General features: G+C 38.2%; 1 protein-coding gene across 20 annotated transcripts in view; it reads left to right on the top strand.

Moving 5' to 3' along the window:
- Positions 1 to 25640, top strand: part of EYA3 (EYA transcriptional coactivator and phosphatase 3) — a 106001-nt gene that overhangs the window by 26758 nt on the left and 53603 nt on the right. For all 20 annotated transcript variants that reach the window (XM_035308384.3, XM_035308376.3, XM_078330899.1 and 17 more), the window contains 4 exons: positions 5102 to 5145; positions 11570 to 11649; positions 16344 to 16410; positions 19623 to 19759. In XM_035308384.3, coding sequence (XP_035164275.1) covers positions 5102 to 5145; positions 11570 to 11649; positions 16344 to 16410; positions 19623 to 19759 — 328 coding nt within the window. The remainder of the gene's footprint in view (positions 1 to 5101; positions 5146 to 11569; positions 11650 to 16343; positions 16411 to 19622; positions 19760 to 25640) is intronic.

Here is a 25640-nt window from a genome sequence, read left to right as displayed (position 1 = left end):
ATGTTTAAAATAGAGCAGGAAGAGTAATGACACACTTTAGGTAAGAAAAAAATGGCTTTTCACAGGCTGTTGTGGAGATCTAAAATATGAGTGGAAAGAATGGCCCCATCCCAAGTTGATGATAAATAAAGCCAATGTTTTTTAACCCTAGAGATGTTACTAATGGGCATTATTATTGAAGTTAGTTTAATCCCATTGTCTTCTTTGCTTGTTCTTCCTTATTGCATTACCCCTTCTCTTCTGCACTAATTGCTTGCTCTATCTCAAAACTTTGTGCAGGCTTGGTGGCTCATGCCTGTAATCCCAGCACTTTGGGTCCGGAGGTGGGTGGACACTTGAGGCCAGGAGTTTGAGACCAGCCTGGCCAACATGGGGAGACCCCATTTCTACTAAAAATACAAAAATTAGCCAGGTGTGGTGGCACATGCCTGTAATCCCAGCTACTTTGGGAGGCTGATGCAGGAGCATTGCTTGAACCTGGGAGGTGGAGGTTGCAGTGAGCTAAGATTGTGCCTCTGCACTCCAGCCTGGATAGCAAAGTGAGTGAGATTCCGTGTCCCCCTGCCACCCCAAAAAGATTTTGTTTAGAAAACTCACAATCCAATAAATTCTAACTTCAGGTTATTTCCCCTTCCCTTTATTGCTAATCAATCCTCAACTGAGTTGTAAATAATTTTGTTATATTACTATAAATCAGCTTCCAAAAATGCAAGAATCTTATCCACAGATGAGAGGATCCTCTGACTGATTATTGTATAGCCAGAGTATTAAGACCAGCAATGGATTGAGAATAAGAAATACCTCGGCCAGGCGAAGTGGCTCATGCCTGTAATCCCAGCACTTTGGGAGGCCAAGGTGGGCAGATCATGAGGTCAGGAGATTGAGACCATCCTGGCCAACATGGTGAAACCCTGTCTCTACTGAAAAGATAAAAATTAGCTGGGTGTGGTGACATGTGCCTGTAATCCCAGCTACTCGGGAGACTAAGGCAGGAGAATTGCTTGAACCAGGGAGTGGGAGGTTGCAGTGAGCTGAGATTGTGCCACTGTATTCCAGCCTGGCGACAGAGCTAGACTCTGTCTCAAAAGAAAAAAAAAAAAAAGAAATACCTCACACTATAGTTTACACACTGAGAGCCCCTGAAGAAGTAACATTATCATCCTTTGATACCTTCATAAATCTTATTCCTTCCAGCTTTCTCATATACTTTACCTTTTTATAGCCTAAATCTTTAAGTTATCAATAAAAATGTTGAGTTGAGTGTTCTTAGAGAAAATATATAATCGCTCCAGGTGATTGTCATATCCATTTCTAGATATCTACAAAGGTCTGTTCAAGAATCTGTTTTAGAAAACTGTCATCAGTCAGCATTAAATTAGCGCTAGTTTATCGTTTCCAGCACCTAATTTCTCCCTGCCATCACCTTTAAATTCAAACAAACAAACCAAGTAGTGAAACATTTCTTTTTTTGTTTTGTTTTGTTTGAGACAGGGTTTCACCCTGTTGCCCAGGCTGGAGTGCAGTGGCACCATCTTGGTTCACTGCAGCCTCTGCCTCCAAGGCTGAAGCAGTCCTCCCATCTCAGCCTCCCAAGTAGCTGGGACTACCACCAAACCCGGCTAATTTTTTGTATTTTTAGTAGAGACGGGTTTCACCATGTTGGCCAGGCTGGTCAAGGAGAATCACTTGAACCTGGGAGACGGAGGTTGCAGTGAGCTAATATCACGCTACTGCACTCCAGCCTGGATGACAGAGAGATTACATTTAAAAAAAAAGAAAAAAACACAAGTCATACCTAACATGCTGTGGTAGAACAGGAAGTTGGGGTTTCACCATGTTGGCCAGGCTGGTCTCAAACTTCTGACCTCAAGTGATCCACCCACCTCGGCCTCCCAAAGTGCTGGGATTACAGGCCTGAGCCACCACACCTGGCCGAGAGTACTACTTCTAAGCCTGTCTTGAAATTTCTGGGATTCAGCTTTTTTCTCGTTGTCTGTGATCGTAACACTAAAATTACAGGCGTGAGCCACTGCACCCAGCTATACTCCTAAGTATTTTATTCCTTTTGATTCTATTGTGAATGGAATTTCTTTTTTCATTTTTGGATTGTTTATTGTGAGTATATAGAAATGTAATTAATTTTTATAGATTTGTCTTGTATTTTGCTGCCTTACTGAACTTGTTTATCGGTTCTAGTGTTTCTTAATGTATTCTTTAAGATTTCTATATACAAAATTATGTCATATACAAAAAGAGATTGTGATTTTTTTCACTTTTAACCCTAACAGAGAGCTTTTTCAGCTTTATTGCTTTCTTACTGGCAGCCTGTATTAACTGTCAGCATTTATTTGATGTACTATAAGCATTTATTATCTGTAAGATACAGAAATACTTTGCTTTCTGTATTTGAAGATGATGCTGACAGCATACTTCTCATGAATATTGATAAATGGATATGGTCCTAATCCTTTGGATACCAGTTGCTTGTATAATCTGTACTGGTTTTGTTAATGAAAATTGTTCCGTATAAGACAGGTTGCTACTTGAATCTTTGCTTACTTTGCTGTGCAGTTTTCAGTATTCATTATTGCAAGTATTGTATTACTCTGTAAACTCCCCAGAAAATTGTTGCCCTATCTTTGCTATTCCTGCTAACAACCAGGAATCATTTTCTGTCAGTTTCTGGATTGTATTGTTTGAATCAATACTTCTATAATTGAGTGAAATCTGTCTGTCTTCTTTAGTTAATTTACCTGCCTCTACTGCCTAGTTAGCATATCTCTGCCTCAGAGGGGGACATAATTGCTCAAATCCAGACAAACAATGGGCCATATGAGGTTAAAAAATATATATATCTGTATGTTGTAACACCTTTTTCTTTCCCAGACTTTTCTGTTTGGTAGATACAACTTCAGTTTCATTTTCTCCCTTTCTGTTTATGAATATGTACTCTGTACTGGGTTGGCACTATAATAATTTAAAAGTGAAGGAGGGTAAAGAAGCATAGTTCTTCCTTGAAAGTAAATAAATCTTTGCCAGGCGTAGTGGCTCATGCCTATAATCCCAGCACTTTGGGAGACCAAGGTGGGCAGATCACTTGAGGCCAGGAGTTCAAAACCATCCTGGCCAATTTGGTGAAACCCTGTCTCTACTAAAAATACAAAAAGTAGCTGTGCATGGTGGTGTGCACCTGTGGTCCCAGCTACTTGAGAGGCTGATGCATGAGAACTGCTTGAACCTGGGAGGAAGAGGTTGCAGCGAGCCAAGATTGTGCCACTGTACTGTAGCCTGGATGACAGAACGAGACCTGGTCTTAAATAAATCAATAAAAAGTAAATTTAAAAATGCTGCTCCAAGCCCCTATGTTTCCCCCTTTTTTCTTTTCTTTTGGAGTTGATTATCTAAATTTGTTGCTTTATACCTCTGATAGAATGAAGACTATGATAAGTTAGATTCCTCAGTGCTCTAATTTTCTTTGTTTGAATTACTATTTGAAGAGTACAGACTGTTTTGGTTACTCAGCTAACCAGCTCATAATGATATTTCTTTGATAGCAAGGAAAGTCTTTGGCTAAGCTAAGCATAAATTCAACTCTACTACTGGAAGAGTACATTATTATCTCACCTTATGTAACTGCTATCATCTTTAGATAGGATGTTACATAAGAACATTTTATAAAAAGCTATATGTTGTCATTTATGAAATTATGGCAGGCAGATAAACTAGATGAATTTTTCTTGTTTTTAGCCTGATAGTTTCCAGGCAAAACACTGTTTTCCAATGTTACATGTTCCAGTAGGTTTCCAATGACCTAGGTAGATCATATTTCCCTCACCTTTTTCAATGAGATTGTCATATACATTTGTAATGCAGTTAGATTTATTTGTTGCAGTCTGCATACCATTCTGGAATCTCTCAACCTCCTGGTTTTTTTATGGTATCTTTTATCATACAGAAGTTTAAGATTGTTTGTAATCATATCTATTTTCTCCTTTATGGCTTTTGGATTTATGTCATGCTTAATAAAGATTTACCCACCTCAAGGTTTTATTTTTGTTTTTGCTTCAAATGCTCTAATGTATTTTTTGTTTTAAATTTAGAATTTTTTTTTTAATTTGTCTTTGTTTCTTTATTTTCTCCTTTTTGGTACATATGAAAATTAAAAGAACATTGAATAGAATACATTTTGACACACCATAAGCAAGGAACCAAGAATGTTTGGTTTCATTTATTTTGTGGTTGTATACTCTCATAAGGAACAGATGGCCACGAGAAATTTTATGGGACTTGCATTTATTATTTGCCTTGTCCGAAATATTCAATGTAGTATTAAATATCTATGGTTTCACCTGATATCTTTGCTTCAAATTATTTAGGAGAGTTTCTGCCTTCTTCCATTAGCTTGAAGTACTTTTAAATATTTACAATTTGAATGGCTAAGCATATTAGACATGTTTCTACTACAACCAATTCTAACCAGAGAGCTCTAAAATCAGATTCTTGGTAACATGAAAACAGAAAAATCCATTAGTATTAACCATTGATCTTTCAGTTGTGGATTCTTACACTGTTTCAGTGGAAGTGTCTTCTCCCCATAAGGAAATAAAAAATGTGAAATATGGGGAAAAAAATAGGGTGAACAATATTTTCTACATTACTGGTAACCTGATAAGAATTCATACTAATTTTTGACAGTAAACAACTATAAAGCCATGAGTTAAATAAATGAGTACATGATACTTAGATTGCCATCTTTACTGTTCGTTTAAATATAATTTGCCTATTACAGTATAAAACCAACTAGTTTGTTTCCAAGCTTGGATACTTAATTCTAGTAAACATTCTATCTACCTTGAGTAAAAATTCTGGTAAACAGTTTCCTTTGAATCAGAAGAAACTTTTTTCATTAAAAAGAAGTGCACCTTTTAAAAAACAAATTTCATCTGTAGCTCTAAAATATAACAAGGATTAATTAAATAAATCTAAGCAAAACAAAATTAAATAGTTATCCTGTAATAGTTAATAGCCTGCTGTTTTGAGTAGCTAAATGATTTTAAAAACAGATCAGTACATTGATACCTTTGTATATTTATTTCTGCAGGTGAAAAAAGCCAAGATGCAGGAATCAGGAGAGCAAACTATAAGGTATGTACAGTTCACTTTCTTTTTAATGAACTACTCAGGTTGGTTTTTTTTTTTTTTACCTTTTCACATGCTGATTAGTGTATGGGCATGCTTTGCCCTCTTTTGGTTCTTACTGTCAGCTGTTTAATTTGGAAATTATTTGGTTTAAGATTAAAATTTCTTTCCCAAATAGTTTTTTCCTGAAACACCTGCACTGATTTTTCTTTATGCATTCATTATTTATTCAACAATATGTACCAAACTCAAGTTGTATATCAGGCATTGTACTGTATAGAGGAGACTCAGTGATAAAGATGAAAAGCACCATATTCTTCAGTCAAACATACAATATACAGAATAGGAGGCATAAGTGAAATAAAGAAATTCCAAGAGATTTGGTATTAATTACCAAATGGGTATGAAGTGACTTAGTCATTAACCCCCCTCCTCTTATAGAAAAGAGGCAGCTTGTTTTCACCCTACAGTTTGGCTTCCACATACCATGGTTTTCAGTTGTCCACAGCTCTTGCCTTCTGTTGTTGCCATATGAGAAACTGCATCATCTCTACCACATTAATTTCAAGAATCCTACACTTTTACCTCCACACACTATCATCTCAGCTTTTTCTAGAACTGCCATGTTAGCCAGATGATGTCTTAAACCATCAATTAAATAATCTGTCATATTTTCGCCATCACCCTCTTAAAAAGAACTTTAGTTTCTTCCTTATAAGAAACTTGGCCAGGCACAGTGGCTTATGCCTATAATCCCAGCACTTTGGGAGACCAACGTGGGCATATCACTTGAGGCCAGGAGGTCGAGACCAGCCTGGCCAACATGGCAGAACCACATCTCTACTAAAAATACAAAAATTAGCTGGGTGTGGTGGCCCAAGCCTATAATCCCAGCTACCTGGGGGACTGAGGCAGGAGAATGGCTTGAACCCATGAGGTGGAGGTTACAGTGAGCCAAGAATACACCACTGCACTCCACCCTGGGCGACAGAGAAAGACTCTCTCAAACAAAAAAAGAAAAGAAAAAAGTAAAGAAACTTAACTGGCCAGCTGTGGCGGCTCCACTTTTGGAGGTCCAGGTGGGTAGATCACTTGAGTTCAGTAGTTTGAGACCAGCCTGGGCAACATAGCAAGACCCCATCTCTACAAAAATCACCAAAAAATTATCCAGGCATGATGGTGCACACCTTTAGTCCCAGCTACTAAGGGGGCTGAGGGAGGAGGATTGCTTGAGCCCAGGGGCCAGAGGTTGTAGTGAGCCAAGACTGCATCACTGGACTCCATCCTGCGTCAGTGGCAGAGGAAGACCCTGTCTCATAAAAAAAAAAAAAGGAATGGAGGGAGGTAGGGAGAAATTTAACTCTAAGAACTACCGTGACCAGGCGCGGTGGCTCACGCCTATAATCCCAGCACTTTGGGAGGCCGAGGCGGGTGGATCACAAGGTCAAGAGATTGAGACCATCCTGGTCAACGAGGTGAAACCCCATCTCTACTAAAAATACAAAAATCAGCTGGGCATGGTGGCGTGCACCTGTAATCCCAGCTACTCGGGAGGGTGAGGCAGGAGAATTGCTTGAACCCAGAAGGCGGAGGTTGCGGTGAGCTGAGATCGTGCCATTGCACTCCAGTCTGGGTAACAACGGCGAAACTCCGTCTCAAAAAAAAAAAAAAAAAAAAGGATCTACTGTAATTAGGAAGGAGAGGGAGGGAGGGAAGAAGGAAGGAAAGGGAAGGGAGGGAAGGGGAAGGGAGAGAAACTTAATTATAAGATCTACTGTAATTAGTCCCTTGCAAACATTCTTAACTTCCTTACTTTTTTTCTGTCATACTTGCCTAGCAAAACCACAACCCTGATTAAACCCAGCTATCTAACCTATTCTATACTTACTCCCAATCACTCAGACATTGTGAGAGAAAAACACAAAACTGTGCTGACTGTTCTTAGTTTCTATTCATGATTAGATCTAAAACAGGCACTTAAACCCCATTCCTGGTATGTCTGATTTCCCAGCCTCTAAAATCATCTTAATTCCTTTATTCCTTTCCTCCCCCACCCTTTTCCCCTTGCCTTCTCTTTCCTGCTATTGCCATTCACTCAGCTGTGGATCTTGCTCCCTAGTTCAAAGAGAGATTAGGAACACCTCCTTTCTCTTTCACCAAATCTACCTACTTAATCTGCTTCTCTTGGATATTGTTTCTCTCTCCTCTGAAATTAATTCCCCTGATCTTATCTAAGGCTAACCTCTCTAGTTGTTGGAAAGAACCCATCACTTTCATCTTTTCCTGCAATTTCTTTTACCTTCAGCAGTTTTTTTACTATGATAAAATATGCACAATATATAATTTACCATTTTTTGTTTGTTTTTTGAGATGGAGTCTCCCTCTATTTTCCAGGCTGGAATGCAGTGGCACAATCTTGGCTCACTGCAACCTCCATCTCCTGGGTTCAAGCAATTCTTCTGCCTCAGCCTTCTGAGTAGCTGGGACTACAGGCGTGTGCCACCACACCTGGCTAATTTTTGTTTTATTAGTAGAGATGGGGTTTCACCATATTGGCCAGGCTGGTCTTGAACCTCGTGATCTGCCCTCCTCAGTCTCCAAAGTGCTGGAATTACAGGGGTGAGCCACCGTGCCCAGCCTACAATTTACCATTTTAAGTGTACAGTTTAGTGGCATTAAGTACAATCACTTTGTCTTGCAACCATCACTACCATTCATCTCTAGAACTTTATTCATCTTCCAAACTGAAATTCCATATCCACTAAACAATATTCTCCATTCCTCCATCTCCAAAAACTCCTGGCAACCACCATACTACTTTCTGTCCATATGATTGTGACTACTCTAATACCTCACAGAAATGGAATAACACAGTATTTGTCTTTTTGTGACTCACCATGATGTCTTTAAAGTTCATCCATTTGTAGCATGTGTCAGAATTTCCTTTCTTTTTAAGGCTCAGTAATATTCCATTGTATGTTTGTTCCACATTTTGTTTGTCCATTCATCTGCTGTTTGTGTTGTTAATAGTGCTAATAGTGTTAATAGTTGAATAAGAAGAAGGTATTTGTCATGCTCACCTTATGGACTCGGATGTTTTGGAGTTTTTGGGGTCACTTCACTTTAGAGCATTTTCTTCATGGTGTATTTGTTGTTAAGCAAAATTTATGTTTATATAACTCTGAAAATAATTATATTTTGAGACAGTATGTCATTTCTCTAGGGATAATAATATTTTTTTTTTTTTTTTTTTTTTGAGATGGAGTCTTGCTCTATCTCCCAGGCTGGAGTGCAGTGGTATGATCTCGGCTTTTTGCAACCTCTGCCTCCTGGGTTCAAGTGATTCTCCTGCTTCAGCCTCCCAAATACCTGGTACTACAGGTGCCCGCCACCATGCCCAGCTAATTTTTGTATTTTTAGTAGAGATGGGGTTTCACCATCTTAGCCAGGTTGGTCTCCATCTCCTGACCTTGTGATCCACCTGCCTGTGCCTCCCAAAGTACTGGGATTACAGGCATGAGCCATCGCACCCAGCTGAGATAATACTTATAAATATTTAACAAGTGCTAGACTTAATTCACTGTCTTGATGCTGTTGTTTCTGTTTATTCTCTAGTTGCTCAGTTGAGTATATAGAGGATGTTGCTATAACATAAGATTCTAGGACCATTGGATTTTAGGAACACTCTGGACCATAGTAATATCACCAACTTCTAAAATACAGGATCTAGAAATAGTCTTCAATAGTGGGTATAACAGTGAACCTCAGACTTATTCAGGTACATGGAGAAGTCAAACTAGTTATTGATGTCAGAAATGTGAAGTTCTAGTCCAGTTTTGTACCCTTCCCCTGGGAATTCTATGTAAGTGAGTGGTGAGATGGGGTCCAGAAGTCTGTATTTTCATTAACTCTTCAAGTAACTGTAATAAATCACCCAGTTTGAAAAACTGACACAGCTACTTCATACAATTTCTTGCACTTACCCTTCCATTTCCATAATCACATCTTAGTACATTAAGTTCTATTTTAAAAATATGAACATTTGAGTAACAAGATAAAAATGAACCTTACTTGGGGATTTAGCTTTAACATTAAGTACATATGAGGAGAAATTATTTGAACATTCAAAATATACCATTAAAGCTGGGCACTGTGGCTCATGCCTGTAATTCCAGCACTTTGGGATGCTGAGGCAGGCGGATTGCTTGAGCCCAGGAGTTTGAGACCAGTCTAGGCAACATGCTGAAACCCTATCTCTATAAAAATTAGCCGGGCGTGGTGGCACACACCTGTAGTCCCAGCTACTCAGAAAGATGAGGTAGGAATATCACTTAAGGCCAGGAAGTCAAAGCTGTAGTGAGCCATGATCGAGCCACTGCATTCCTGGGTGACAAAGTGAAACCCTGTCTTAAAAAAAAAAAAAAAAAAAAACTGACCAAACAAAAATATATGCCTTATTATAGTTGAATGGTTGAATTGAATATTAGAAGTCAGTTTCAGAAATGATACGAAAACTTTATAAATTTTAGTGCTATATATTTTTTATATAAGCAACATTTTTAAAAAAATGTTGCTGTGTAGAAACTATTCTTACCTTTGATTAGTCAGCAGATATATAGGACCTCTGGTACAGTGTCCTCCATCTCTCCCTAGAGTGTAGAAGAACAAAGCAGGTTCCTTTCTAAGGTGCATTCATGTAGGAAGGATGCCTGGGCTGTGAAGAAGTTGTAGTATAATAACAGTTACAGTTAAAGTGTGCTTACTATGTTCTAGCTTTGCTCTAAACATTAACTTATTAGTCCTCATAACAACCCTATGAAGTACGTTTCATTTTTATTCTCATTGACAGATGTAGAAAGGGGGGAACAGATAAATTCAGTCATAGAGCTAGTTATTGGCACAGTAGAATATGAACTTGAGCAGTCTGACTAGAATCAGCAGTCCTAACCACTGTGCTATAATGGGAGAGAATAGCTGAAGAATGAAAAGTAAAGTAGATGGAAAAGGGAGAACATTGTGAAGAATGAAAGAGCAGTCTTCATTCCAGAATTTCTGCGGTGTCTCCCCAGCATAAAACTATCTAACATAATGACTTGTCCTCCCAGTTTATCTGACTTATCATTTGTAATTTCTCCCTATTTTCCTTATAAGTTAAAAAAAAATGATGTTGCTTAGTCCTGGGTATAATAACAAATAGGAAATGAGGTGTTTGGTTTTTTTTCTTAACTGGGAGAGAAGAGAAAGATAGTAGAATGAATCATCTTAAGGTTTTAGAAACCTCTACTTGGAAGCAAACATGTAATTTGGTTTTTTTCTTTTTTTAATAATTTTTTATTTTAAAAAAAACACGGGGTTTCACCATGTTGGTCAGGCTGGTCTTGAACTCCCGACCTCAGGTGATCCGCCCACCTTGGCCTCCAAAGTGCTTGGATTACAGCCGTGAGCCACCACGCCCGGTCTAATTCGTTTATTTGTTTTGTTTTTGAAACAGTCTCGCTGTGTCGCCTCTGCTGAAGTGCAGTAGCACGATCCTGGCTCACTGCAACTTCTGCCTCCTGGGTTTAAGCGATTCTCAGGCCTCAGACTCCTTAGTAGCTGGGACTACAGGCACGTACCACAACGCCTGGCTAATCTTTGTATTTTTAGTAGAGATAGGGTTTAACCATTTTGGCCAGGCTGGTCTCAAACTTCTGACCTCAAGTGATCCACCCGCCTTGGCTTCCCAAAGTGTTGGGATTATAGGAATGAATTTGAAAACACATCTCTTCTAAGCCCCTGACCACAAGAAGGCCAAAAGAAAAAAAAAGAAGGAAAAAAGAAAACACATGTCATATGATTGTGATTTGTAGCTGATCGAGAACCGCTGTATAAAAAAGATGTTTCCCTACGTTCCTGTGGTACTTTGGGAGCAAGGTAACAGAGCACTGTTGTACAAAATGGTGACTGTAATAAATAATATAGCATTGTATATTTCAAAATTACAGAAAACATAGAATTTAAATGTTTTCACATACTTTTTTCACAAAAAAAGTGAAAACGGTTTCATATATCAAAACATCACATTGTACCCTATAAACATATAATATGTACAATTTTTTTAAAGTGACAGAGCAATGTTTTAGATGTTGTGTAATTTTAATTTTACCATATGGTGTTAAAGAAAAATCTGACTTGCTGGTCAATGAATTAGCTAGAATTTCTGAGTGATATAAAAACTAAAGGGATCTAGAGATATAAGAACAGTAGAATGCTGAGGGTACCAGCCCTGGCCCTAGCTTTCTTCAAGTAGTTAAAAACCAACAATAAGATATCATGAAGATTTACCTTGCCTCTTACTTGTATATCCTAGGAGAAAATGAGTTTGATCTCATCACTTTTAGCAATGCAGCAAATCAATCAGGGGCTAATGTATTCATTTTCGTTCTCCCAGTCAAGTAAGCAATCCAGATGTCAGTGATCAGAAGCCAGAAACATCAAGCCTTGCTTCAAACCTTCCCATGTCAGAGGAAAGTAAGTACCATATTCTGTGCATGACTGAACAGCTCTTCCTATAACCAGGTAATGCTATTCTTATAGAGTTGGTTTTTTGTAATTGCCTTGTTTATCCCAGAATATCCAGAAGGCTCTCCCATCCTTGTGTTTGTGTGTGTTTATCGTTGAGCCCCTGGTAAGCTTTATTGACAGACCAGCTGAGAAAAGATTACATGCAATCCACTCACCCAAGGAACCACACTCGGTAATTTTATTTCTGTTTTGAGATTGGATATTCTAAAGGTAATAGTGTCTTACAGAAAATCAGAGACATTTATATTTAATCATATATACTTCCCATGTATATTTTTTTTAAAGGTGTAACTTTTTTTAAAATGGTGTATCTTGAGTTCTATATTGTATTTCCTCAAAGGTGATTCTATTTTGGTGGTTCTCAGACCTTTAGCCTACGTAAGAATCATCTGAAATACTTGTTTGTAATATAGAATTCTAGTTTCACCTCCAAAGATTATCATTCAGTAGATCTGATGTGGATAGGGAATCTCCATTTTTGAAGTTAGCCAGGTGATTCTGGTCCATATGGGAAACTGTCCTTATTGTGGAAAACCACTCTAATCAATAAAATGTCTCCTCTAATTTCTTTCATATCCCACTCATCCCCAGGAAGAAGACCTGTTCCTTAAAATATTATACTTTACATACTTCAGGGTAGGAAGTAAGTTGAGTATTCTTGCTCCTTCCAAATAATTTTCCTTTTTTCCTTCAAATACTTTGATTCAGCTGGGCAGTCACAGTGGCTCTTGTCTGTAATCCCAGCACTTTGGGAGACTGAGGCTGGAGGATCGCCTGATACCAGAGTTTGAGACCAGCCTGGGCAACAAAGTGAAACCTTGTCTCTACAAAAAATAAAATAAATAACTTAAAAAAACATTTTGGTTCATTTGAAATCTACATCTATACCTTCCCCTACCTCCTTTCTACTTTTACTTTAGACAGTCATCATATTCATTCTGTTCTTTTTTTTTTTTTTTTTTTTTTAACATTTTTTGTTTTTTGGTTTTTTTTGGAGGTGGACAGAGTCTCACTCTGTTGCCAGGCTGGAGTGCAGTGGCACGATCCCAGTGGCACGATCCCAGCTCACTACTACTTCTGTTTTCCGGTTTCAAGCAATTCTCCTGCCTCAGCCTGCCGAGTAGCTGGAACAACAGGCACACACCACCATGCCCAGCTATTTTTTGTACTTTTAGTAGAGTCGGGGTTTCACCATGTTGGCCAGGATGGTCTCGATTTCTTGACCTCGTGATTCGCCCACGTTGGCCTCCCAATCCGCCCACCACAGCCTCCCAAAGTGCTAGGATTACAGGCATGAGCCACTGTGCCTGGCCTTGTTTTTTTTTTTTTTTGAAATGGAATCTTGCTCTGTAGCCCAGGCTGGAGGCAGTGGCATGATCTCAGCTCACTGCAGCCTCTGCCTCCCAGGTTCTGGTTCAAGCACTTCTCCTGCCTCAGCCTCCTAAGTAGCTGGGGTTACAGGTACACGCTACCATGCCCAGCTAATTTTTGTATTTTTCGTAGAGATGGGATTTCACCATGTTCACCAGCCTAGTCTTGAACTCCAGACCTTGTGACCCACCTGCCTTGGCCTCCCAAAGTGCTGGGATTACAGGCGTGAGCCACCATACCTGGCCTTTTTATGTTTTTTGAGATGGAGTCTTGCTTTGTCGCCCAGGCTGGAGTGCAGTGGTGCAATCTTGACTTACTACAACCTCTACCTCCCAGGATCAAGCGATTCTCCTGCCTCAGCCTCCCGAGTAGCTGGGATTACAGGCGCATCCCACCACGCCCAGCTACTTTTTGTATTTTGTGGGGTTTTTTGTTTTTGAGATGGAATTTCGCCCTTGCCACCCAGACTGGAGTGAATGGCAAGATCTCAGCTCACTGCAACCTCCGCCTCCCAAGTTCAAGCCATTCTCCTGCCTCAGCCTCCCGAGCAGCTGGGATTATAAATGCCCACCACCATAAAACTTCTACTTTTAGTAAAAGTAGAACTTTCTACTAAAACATAAAAGTTCTACTTTTAGTAGAAATGAGGTTTCACCATGTTGGCCAGGCTGGTCTTGAACTCTTGACCTCAAGTGATCTGCCAGCCTCAGCCTCCCAAAGTGCTGGGATTATAGGCATGAGCCACTGATCCGAGCATTTTCTTGTTGTCAAATCTAAGTAGTATACTTGCTTCTGTCAGATTCAGGGCGTTTTATTTGTGCTCCATATAATGTCCGTTTTTACCTTCCCCAAGGACTTTGGTACTATCGTTTTCTGATGACACCACTCTTGTGTCATCATAGTCTTCTCTTTTTTTTTGAGATGGAGTCTTGTCCTGTTGCCCAGGCTGGAGTGCAATGGCATTATCTCAGCTCAGCACAACCTCTGCCTCCCAGGTTCAAACTATTCTCTTGCCTCAGCCTCCCAAGTAGCTGGCATTACAGGCACCCATCACCATGCCCAATTAATTTTTGTATTTTTAGTAGAGACAGGGTTTCACCACATTGGCCAGGCTGGTCTCAAACTCTTGACCTCATGATCTGTGAGCCTTGGTCTCCCAAAGTACTGGGATTCCAGGCATGAGCCACCACACCTGGCCAACAGTCTTCTCTTTTTATCTTTCCTGTCAGTAAAGAAACATCTTACCATTTTAAAACATCAGCACTGCTCCACCCCCACCTTTGGGTTCACATCACTCACTAGTTATGGACCTTCTCTTTGTTATGTGACATATCAGAACCTCTGAAAGAGTTATCTTCACTTGCTTTTTCACCTCCCATTCTCTTGTCCAGCCTCTCAAATTTAGATTCTATCCCCACTCTTACAATGAAACTGCTCTCATCAGGGCCATTCGTTATTTTCACATTGCCAATTCTAGAATACATTTCTCCTCACGTTCTCCCTCTTACCACTTTTCCTGCCCCCTTTCTCCTTTGATGGCCCTTCCTTGATGGGCTTCAGGGCCTAGTTCTAGGCTACCATCTTTTCTCTTTCTGGATTCTCCCGTCCATTACATTACTTTAAATATCTTGTACATGTTTAATGAATTTCATATTGATATTTCCAGTCTGACTTCTCCTCTGATTTCATTTGTGTATCAGACTGCCTGTTTGACATCTCTACTAGAACGAAAATCATACTTAGATGTTCGAAAAATAACTTTGGATTCCTTTAGGCCCCATGACATAGACTCTTCTCCCCAACTTGCCCATCTTAGGAAGTGGTATCACTGTCCCTCTAGTTGCTCATATTAAAAACCTAGTAGGAATCATCTTATATTCCCCATTTTCCTCATTCTCTGCGTCAAATCCATTAGAATGTCCTGTTAGTTTTACCTTCAGAATATATTTCAAAGTCTTTGCCTCATCCCCACTGTTGCTATGCTAGTCCAAGCCAGGATATTTCTTACTTGATTCTCCTTTAGTATAATAGGATATTATATCTTCACTCTTTATAATCCTTTTGTGGTTCCCAAGTCCTGCCAAGATCAAGGCTCATTCATTCTCTAGAGAAGTGAAAATTGGCCTGAGTCTCCTAGGATGTTGTTGATCCCTTCCAGAATTTAATTAAATTGGAAAGAAGGTTTGGGTTAATGCATATGAGAAATATGCATTCTCTACTGAGAAAGAACTATCATGTAGAATTCAAATAAACTTACCTTACATTCTTTGCAGTGGATTGTAAAAACTTTAGATCTAATTGACTTCTTCATTTTTGTCAAAATGATTAGAGATGAATGTGATCTCCAATAATTATTTTTAAAGACCTCAAACAATACCATTGCACAAGCTCTTCTATAATAAACTCCCAGGTATTGATTTGTCTTACTCTTGAGCATTTGAGTTCACCCCTCATCTGCTTTTGATCAGGGTTCTCTTTTTGGGTCACACAGTCTTCCAGGGAATCTAACTAGACATAAAGTTAATTGGTTCACCTTCAATCAGATATTTACAGTGTTTATACCAAAAAGTAGTATTCATGAAGGTCAAACCTTCATAGAAGCTATTCCAGATGAAGTCATGGGGCTCAAGAGGACAATAGCTGGAAACGTCTTGGAGAGTGCATCAGAACATCACATCAGTTCCTCATGTCTGTCTCTGGTTTGCCAAACTTAAAGCCTTCACTATAAAACAGAAAAAAATGGTAGTATAGAGGCATACTTTCATCTATCCTGCTGTTGATTATACATAGCAGTAGCAGTGGTTTTAAAATAAGATTGGGTGCTTCCCCCAAATCTGTCTTCCTGCAAGTCATTCTTAAGGCTTTTACTCAATATAGTAGGCACTCAAAGAACAAATAAGCTAAAATAGCATAATGTGGTTTCCTAGACACAGAGCTTGCTTTTTAAGTTTGTCTATCAGCATAGCCGAGAGCTTAGGAGGTTGCTTCATCTATCATTTTAGATCAGTAATAGGTAAAGGTAGAGATCTCTACCACCTTCAGCTCTTTTCCATACCCCACCCTTTCTTTTTTTTACTGCCTCTGGAAGTATATAAACAGGTATATAAATACAAAAGTGAAATATTTTCTACCATGTAGTATTTCTATCTGGTGTCCAAGCTGTATTCTGTTAATTAGTTTGAAAGACTATACAGCGAGATATGCAGTCTTCCCATTCCATTTTCAAAATGTTCTAACTTTCTAACCTGGTGATATTATCTTTCTTTCAGTTATGACATGCACCGATTACATCCCTCGCTCATCCAATGATTATACCTCACAAATGTATTCTGCAAAGTAAGTTGCATAATTATTTCCAAAATGCATATGCTTTTTCTCTAGATTCATTGCAAAATTTACTATTATTTTTACCTCTAAAATAATAGATATCTAAATTATTTTTATCTCTCTTATTCTGTCGTTATTCCAATTTTTTATTCCCTCTAAATATAGTCTACGTAGTATCCTTTTAGAAAGTAGATGGTGGCCTACAATAGATTGTTTTACATAAAAGCTTACTCTAAAATTAGTAGACACTGAACATGCAAAATAGTGTTAGTGATCAAGCAGATCACTGATTGACCTCTAATCATTCTCTCTGTCTTCTACCTTGACATACAGATTAATAAAAATAAGACTGGGATTTCCCAGTCCAATCTTTTTATTGTTTTTTGGGTTTTTTTGAGACAGAGTCTCGCTCTATTGCCCAGGCTTGAGTGCAGTGGCATGATCTGGCTCACTGCAACCTCCACCTCCCAGGTTCAAGCGATTTTCCTGCCTCAGCCTCCCAAATAGCTGGAACTACAGGCACACCACCACACCTGGCTAATTTTTATATTTTTTAGTAGAGACAGGTTTTCACCATGTTAGCAAGGCTGTACTTGAACTCCTGACCTCATACGATCCACCCACCTCAGCCTCCCACAATGCTAGGATTATAGGCATGAGCCACAGCGCCCAGCCTATGTTCAGTTTCTTGATTGAGTAATGTCCTCAGTGTAGAACTGGGCTTGAAGTTAAACAGATTTGGTGGGTTAAAGTCACTAAGAGGTAATGTTTTGGGCCTTCATGGGTTAAGATGAGCATTAATATTAGCCAGGTTATTCATCTCCAAGATGGGTAGATGCAGAACAGTGTGTATACCAAGCTACCTACAGTACATAATAAAGAGTGGACCTATGCATACAAAGACACCTACAAGTGCATTTTTTAAGCCAGGATATGTTCTTATGTGCTTACAGCTGCTGGATGCATAAAGAAATTGGTAACAGAAGCAAGAGATACTTTATGGTGTTGTTATGAAAAGGAAGCTATCTTTATTTTTTCCTGATTCTATCCATTTGTACCTTTTGAATTTTGCATTAGTTAAAAGATAAACTAATTAAAAAGTCAACCCGGCCGGGCGCCATGGCTCATGCCTGTAATCCTAGCACTTTGGGAGGCCAAAAAAAAAAAAAAAGTCAACCCAATGAGTTCTTCAAATTTTAATCTGGTATTAACACTAATGGTGTCTTTGGGCTAATCATTTTCATGTTGCTTTCTTCTGTGAAATGACTGAATCTATTCTGAGATTATTATGAAGAAATTAGATACTAAATGTGAAAATATTTGAGCTTTGGGCTACAAAGACACTGAATAAAAAGGACACTATGGTCTTTACCATATCTGGAGATTAATCCATTTAAGGTCACTAAGATTTAAATCATTCCCATGTGACGTGAGTAACAACTCTAACCTGAGCTATTTCCTGGACTCAGATCTGGCTAAGAAGAATAGACATTTTTAAATTAGTTGTTTAGAATCTACTGAAATGTGAATATGTCGCAGATTCCAAATTCATTTATTCATTCACAAAGTATTTGCATACCTGCTACATTCAGAATACCTTATTATCTATACCTTCTATATTAATTCAGACATTTTTATTACTTATCTGAACTGGTTTTTCACTGGACCCCCATTTCCAGTTTGTCCTCCCTTTCTAAACCATTTTACAAAGCAATGTCAAATTAATTTTTGTTAAAAAACAGCTCTGATCTTGTCACTCTTTGCTCAATAATTTCAGTGGCTCTCAGTTTCAGATTTGCCTTTTAGCCTGGCACTCAAGGTCTTTGCTCTTTCTCTCACCACTTCACTTCTCTTAATATAATTCCTTCAGTAATCTGTGCTCTTTGCAGGCTTAAGCCCTTGCTTTCTTCCTCTGTACCCTTGGCAGGGCTTTTTTCTTGTCCTAGAGCACGCTTTCTCTCCCACTTCTGTACCTCTTATCTGCTCAGCTTGCATATCACTTCTTTATGGCCTTTCTTCATTTTTCTATTACCCCAAAGGTGAAAAAAACTTTTTTTAAAAGTTTTTTAAAAAACTCCCCCCTCTCCCTACCATATTTTATTATGACTTATATGGTACAAATAGCATTTTCTTTTTTACATTACACATACAGTGTAACTTACCAAATGAAATAATTAGTATCTAAAAATTCAGTGCAATATCATGGATGAAATGACTATCCACTAGCCAGTGTAAATAAAGTCCCTGGAGTTTCACTGCTGAATCCATATCTCTAGTTATCCCTGCTATAGTGGAACCAACTAGTGGCAGTATGCCCTGACTTAAATATCAGTGAGGAGATTGAGTCCTGTCTGGAACTTCCCAGATTTTGTTACTTACCTGGATTCTGTTTTGTAGGCTTGATTTGAGGATATTGGGACCTATCTCTACTTCCCGTTTTTTGCCTTATCTCCACCAGCCTCACCCTCTTTTCTGGTCTCACTTTCCCTCTCAGAACTTTAGTTTGGTTCAAGGTTTGGGGCGGAGAATGAGAGCCAATTGCCAATCTTGTTCTATCCAGTTTTCTTTTATATTAGGATTTTATTCTAGATGTAGGCACAAGGGCATGAACAAGAAACATCCTTGTGTCTCACAGAGGGCCATGCATGTAGCATACTAGAAATGTTTGGAACTTGGAGGAATGTTTGAAACTTAAATTTTTCATAAAATTGTTCCTTGGGTTGATGATAGTAGAACCTGGAAATCAGGAGGAAAGGGTTCTATTTTCTGACAATAAGAGCTATTTTAGGCTGTGCACGGAGGCTCACACCTGTAATCCCAGCACTTTGAGAGGCTGAGGCCAGCAGATCACTTGAGGTCAGGAGTTCGAGACTAGCCTCGAGTTTTTACATGGTGAAACTCCGTCTCTACTAAAAATACAAAAATTAGTTGGGCGTGGTGGTGGGTGCCCATAATCCCAGCTACTTGGGAGACTGAGACAGAATTGCTTGAACCAAGGAGGCAAGGCTGCAATGAGCCAGGACCGTGCCACTGCACTTCAGCCTGGGCGACAGAGCAGGACTCTGTCTCAAAAATAAAAAATTTTTAAAAAGAGTGCTTTTATGTGGAAGGTTAGTCTCCTTGTTGCAGATTCTTTGATGTTAGTGGTGGTAGCTATTTTACCTATTTTCCATTACTAAAGTAAATCACATGAAAGTTTTTGTTTTCTTGAAATTTTCTAGACCCTATGCACATATTCTCTCAGTTCCTGTTTCGGAAACTGCTTACCCTGGGCAGACTCAATACCAGACACTACAGCAATCTCAACCCTATGCTGTCTACCCTCAGGCAACCCAAACATATGGACTACCTCCTTTTGGTAAGGCACCCTATTTTATATGTTTTTTAAGAATGTTGATTTTATTCCCCAGAAACTTTGATCAGCCATGCTTGCTTGACTGGTCAGAAAGTTGAAAGATGCATCATTCTTTATGGAGCATTTAGTTACATATGTGGTTGGGTATGCAACTTTGCAACAGTATGTTTGATACATGTAATATAAATATCATAGTTTTTCAGTATTCATTTAGCTATTTTGTATGTACTGTCTTGACCCTGAAGCTTGGAATCTAAGTGTTTGGTAAACTCTTTGAGGAATTGCTATTGATTTGGCTTAACTTTATATACAATATAATATGGTGCTATCATTAGGAAATCATAATAAATATATTTTGAGTTGGCCAATTTCTTGCTAAAACCAGGTAGTCTGAATATGCATCATAGTTTGCTCTGTGGGTTTTGTTTTTATTTTTTGCCACTTTCTCCCTTTCCTTTCTCCCCTGACCCCACCCAAAATTGATGAGATATTTTTCTGCGGAACCAAAAAGTCATTTTAGAATGCCAAAAATCCTCAGTTTTCTTATAATATTATCATGTGCCTAGGGAGTTTTTTCGTTGGTTCTAGGTGTTCTGGACATGAACTGTAAATTAAAATTATTTATCAGAAGTTACTTTAAGGTTGTTTGGTTACTTAGTATCTGTGTTTATTTTTCTATGTGTGTGTAAATGCAGTGTGCTTCATTGCCCCTTCCCTGCTTTCCTGACATGGGTATCAGAAAATTAAGAGAATACTATATTATTTAAAAATATGAAATATGTAACAAAATTATATTTCTGTAGACTTTATTGAAACAAGCTAGGAATTCAAAAAATTTTCCAGACAGATCACCACACAGATTCTGGATGTATTGGTGTACCTGTGTCTAGCTCCTATATTCCTGTTTCTCCTGACCCGTTTGGCTACTCTTATTTAATATTGGCAGCTTTCTTACTTTTAGGCTTGTTAGAATTCTTTGGCTCCTGGTAACTGCTGGAAACAAAAATTGGAAGTTATGTTTAATAATAGTGGGGTTGATAACTTCATGTAAGATGGGAAACAAATTCTCTTGTTTCCCCCTTTGTACATCCATGTTTCTATGCCTGTTAGTACCAGCCAGGATATTGAGATCTTATATTTATGATATGATTAACCAGCCAACACTGAATGGACCTTTTGAAAGGAGAACCCTCTGTGAATATGTTTGTGTTTATTTCTTTTTGGTTATTTAAAGCTGATTTTTCAACAGTTGACTAATAATAGGCTAGCAATTATAATATTTTTACATAGTTTTTTAAATCTTCTGTTTTGATTTGAATTATTAGCAAATCCTTTACAACAGTTGATCATTCTTGCTGTTCAATATTAAATACAACTCTTACTATACCTCTGAGCATAATTTATGGAATACCTAACAATACTATGTGTGTATGAATCCTAGATATAATTTTTTTCATGATAGCTATATTTCTCTTAAATTCTTTTTTTTTTTTTTTTTTTTGAGACAGAGTCTTGTTCTGTGCACCACTAAACCTAGCTAATTTTTGTATTTCACCATGTTGGCCAGGCTGGTCTCAAACTCCTGGCCTCAAGTGATCTGCCCACCTTGGCCTGCCAAAATGCTGGGATTCCAAGCATGAGCCACCACATCTGGCCCACTTTGGGCAGATCACTTGATACCAGGAGTTCGAGACCAGCCTGGCCAACATGGTGAAACTCTGTCTCTGCTAAAAATACAAAAAAATTAGCCAGGCATGGTGGCAGGCACCTGTAATTCCAGCTACTCAGGAGGCTAAGACATGAGAATTACTTGAACCTGGAGTCAGAGGTTTCAGTGAGCCAAGATGGCGTCACTGCACTCCAGCCTGGGCGACAGAGCAAGACTATCTCAAAAAAAAAAAAATATATTTTTAAAAATACATTAAAAAAGAAAAAAAATTCTGTAAAGTAAATAGATCTCTGTTAAAACCTTGAAGGATACCTATTCATATTGTATGTTGGTAATATTCTAACAGGCTTCTTTAATAATCTATTTTGTTTAATATTTGAGGGCAAGGAAGACTTGTGTTTCACAATTTCGTCTATCAATAATTCAGAGAGAGATAATCATTAGCTTAAATTTGACTTTAAGTAATGTATGAGACTTACTGCAGAGAGATTTTGGTTGGGGTAATGTGAATGATTGATATGGCATATTTTCAGAATTTACCAAGAAAATTATGAGAGGTTTGTAAAACTTTTAAAAGTGACTATTTGAAAAGATGTTTTCTTGTGTTTTATCATGTGGCTTTTTTTCCTAATGTGTTCAAGTAAGTAGGAGAAAACACTTGATTTCTTTCTTTCAAAAATCAAGGTTTTGGTACATTGTTTCATCTTAATGCTGCCCATTTTCAGATTAGCTAGCTTGTTTTATTTCAAATGCAAATGGAGCTTCAGAAAAATTCATTATAATATTATCTTTATTATTTACTATAACGAGCTATATACTGAGTACTTCACATGTTTTATAGTATTGTCTTATTTAATCCACAGAACAACCCTAGGTGGTAAGTACTAGCTTCATCCCTTTTTATAGGGGAGAAACTGAGGCTTTTAAATCATGCGCCCAAAGTTCATACAATTAGTAAATGCCTGGGATTATAATTGAACCCAGGTTTGTTTCATTCTAGAAGTGCTCCTAACTTGAGGTCTAGATTAAAAAGATGGTCTCATAGTTGAGTTTGAAATTTAAAACTTCCTCCTCTTAAAGAAAGGAGAACAGACTAGAATAAATCTAAGAAGGCTATATGATGAGTAATCTTTTAAAGTTAGGAAATACTGATCATATTCTTTCCAGAGCTGTATACAAATATGGTGGGATGGCAGAATGGGGATTAGAAGTTTAACTGCTAGGAATCTGAAGGAGTATATGTAAGGAAAAGGGTACTTGTTTATTGTTAGTGGGGTTCATAAAATATGCCTTTAGGTGTCACTGTTCTGATTTCTTTTAAAAGAACTTTAATGTGAGTTGGAGGAGTGGGCAGTATGCATTAGGATGTTCATTTCATTTCCCTCAGTAATTTCACTTCTGGGAATTTATCCTATGGAACTAATTAGAGATACCCACAAAAATGTGATGACTAACATATTCATTGAAGCATTATTTATAATATGAAAAAATAGAAAGCAACCTAAAAATTGAATATTAAGGTATGAGTTAAATTGTATATGGCTGTTGTGTAGCCATTATAAATCATGTTCTGGCTGGGCGTGGTGGCTCACGCCTATAATCCCAGCACTTTGGGAGGCCGAGGCGGGTGGATCACGAGGTCAAGAGATCGAGACCATCCTGGTCAACAAGGTGAAACCCCATCTCTACTAAAAATACAAAAATTAGCTGGGCATGGTGGTGTGCGCCTGTAGTCTCAGCTACTTGGGAGGCTGAGGCAGGAGAATTGCTTGAACCCAGGAGGCGGAGGTTGTGATGAGCCGAGATCGTGCCATTGCACTCCAGTCTGGGTAACAACAGCGAAACTCCGTCTCAAAAAAAAAAAAAAAAATCATGTTCTTAAAAATTATTTAGGGTCTTGAGAAAACAGTATATTATTAATTGAAAAAAGCAGTACATAACAGCAAAAACATAATGTATTACCAATTTAGTATTTTAAAAATACGTATATAGCCAGGTGCACTAGTGCATGCCTGTAGTTCCAGCTACTTGGGAGGCTGAGGTAGGAAGATCACTTGAACCCAGAGTTCTAGGCTAGAGTGTGCTATGCTGATTGGGTATCTGCACTAAGTTCAGCATCAGTATGGTGACCTCCTGGGAGTGGGGGACCACGAGGTTGCCTAAGGAAGGGTGAACTGGGCCAGATCAGAAAAAGAGCAGGTTAAAACTCCACTGCTGATCAATAGTGGGATCATGCCTGTGAATAGCCACTGCACTCAGGCGTGGGCAATATAGTGAGACCCTGCCTCTCAAAAGAAAAAAAAGTGCATGAAGAATAATTGGAAGCAAAAAAGTGGTTGTCTTTCCTACAGATGTTTAAAAAACAATTTGCATATACTTTGTTTATAATCAGGAAAAGTACTTAGATTAAATTACTATTTATAATAGCTTATTCAAATGAGCTACTGAATCAACATGTCCTTTCATGTGCTTTTTCTAGCGTAGGTATGTACTTCAATTTCTCATCAGACTAATTTCTAAAGATCACTATATGAGTTAACTATAAATTGAACTGATGAGATTAGTTTGGTTAGTGACTAATTAATAGTGAAGTACTTGTGCTGAGAAACTTGGGCAAAGTTTGTGCTAAGACCCCACTCTAGGGGCAGCAGGAAAGCACTCAGAGACAGACTTACTTTCCCATTGTTAGCCTGACAGTTTCTCTACAGCAGGCTCTTGGTGCTTAAAAGTACTTGAGAAACTTTGTAATTGTTGACATAGAACAGTGGACTGGTAGTCAGGTGATTAGGGTTTGGGTTTCGTTATGAATCAAACCATTGGGTCATGCTGCCTATTATCTGGAATTGTGGGAGGGGTGCTTTTAGAGGAAGATAATTTGCATGTCTGAAGAGCCAGGTCTATAGTGATGCTTGGAGGCACTGTCTGTATTATCTTTTATTCCTCACAAGATAATTATATATTAAACATTTATTTTGTGTTTCTGGCCAAAGATACTCAAAACTAGCTATCTCCTACTTATTTTTATTTTGGACATTTATATTCTAATTTTTGATCTTATTAGAGGGAGACTGTCAAAACATTCTCAGTTGATACTATTATTAATAATGCATTATTTTCATATAGTGTAAAAATAAACATGTTTATAAATCTAACACCTTAGGATCAAAACCTATTTGGAAAAAGAAATCACGGTAATTACAATAAATTGGAAAGTTATTGTGACATTGAATGGCAATTAATTTACCAAAAATTGTGATACACAGCCAGCAGGAATCACAGCACTGATATTCATATTTTACATTGTAAATATTAAAAAAATAACATTCTTGAATATTTTTATTGTTGAAAATCAAACATAGCAAGAACCTTAGCTATGGCTAATCTGGACAAGACATATTTAAATGATCATGAATTATGGTGGGGCAAACGCTCCTAATTCATGCTAGAGATGTCAGTATTCCTCAATCTCTTAAAATAAGTTATTTCATGTGATTAATAGATGAGAAAAGAATATTACATTTTCTTTTTTTATGCATCAGAGTTTGGGGCAAGGCAGGGCACAGTGACTCAAGCCTATAATCCTAGCACTTTGGGAGGCCAAGGCAGGAGGATCGTTTAAGGCCAGGAGTTTGAAATCAGCCTAGGCAAAATGACAAAACCTTGTCTCTGCAAAAATACAAAAAGTAGCCAGGCATAGTGTGCCTGTGGTCCCAACTATTCGGGGGTTTAAGGCAGGAGGATCCCTTGATCCCAGGAGGTTGAGGCTACAGTGAGCTGTGATTACACCACTGCCCTCCAGCCTAAGCAACAGAGCAAGACCCTGTCTCAAAAAAATTAAACAGAGTGTTGGGCAAAGTGATTATCATATCCCACTATCAGCCTTTTTAAGGCTTTCATATTTCTCTTTACTATTCTTAAACATGCTTATCAACAAATTGGATAAATCTCAGTTGCACTGAAGTATCTCAGTGCCCTGGTGAAGCAGAGGTTCTCATTCTCAAAGTATTATATTTTTAATTGCATATATGTATTGATTGGCTATAAATTCAGTCGCTCCTGGTTTATCAGAGTAGGAGCAAATAATATGAGATGAGTTAACGTTGAGTTTGAAGTCATGGCTAACCTTAGTATTGATTTCATACATAGAATATGTTTGGCTGATGAACCTTCTTAGACCTTATTATCAGCTTCAACTATACTAGCCCAGTAACCATA

The sequence above is a fragment of the Callithrix jacchus genome, chromosome 7, assembly GCF_049354715.1.
Source record: "Callithrix jacchus isolate 240 chromosome 7, calJac240_pri, whole genome shotgun sequence".
In the NCBI taxonomy this organism is placed as follows: Eukaryota; Metazoa; Chordata; class Mammalia; order Primates; family Cebidae; genus Callithrix; species Callithrix jacchus.
Note: the sequence above shows the minus strand (reverse complement) of the source record. Positions and strands in the feature narration are given on the sequence as shown.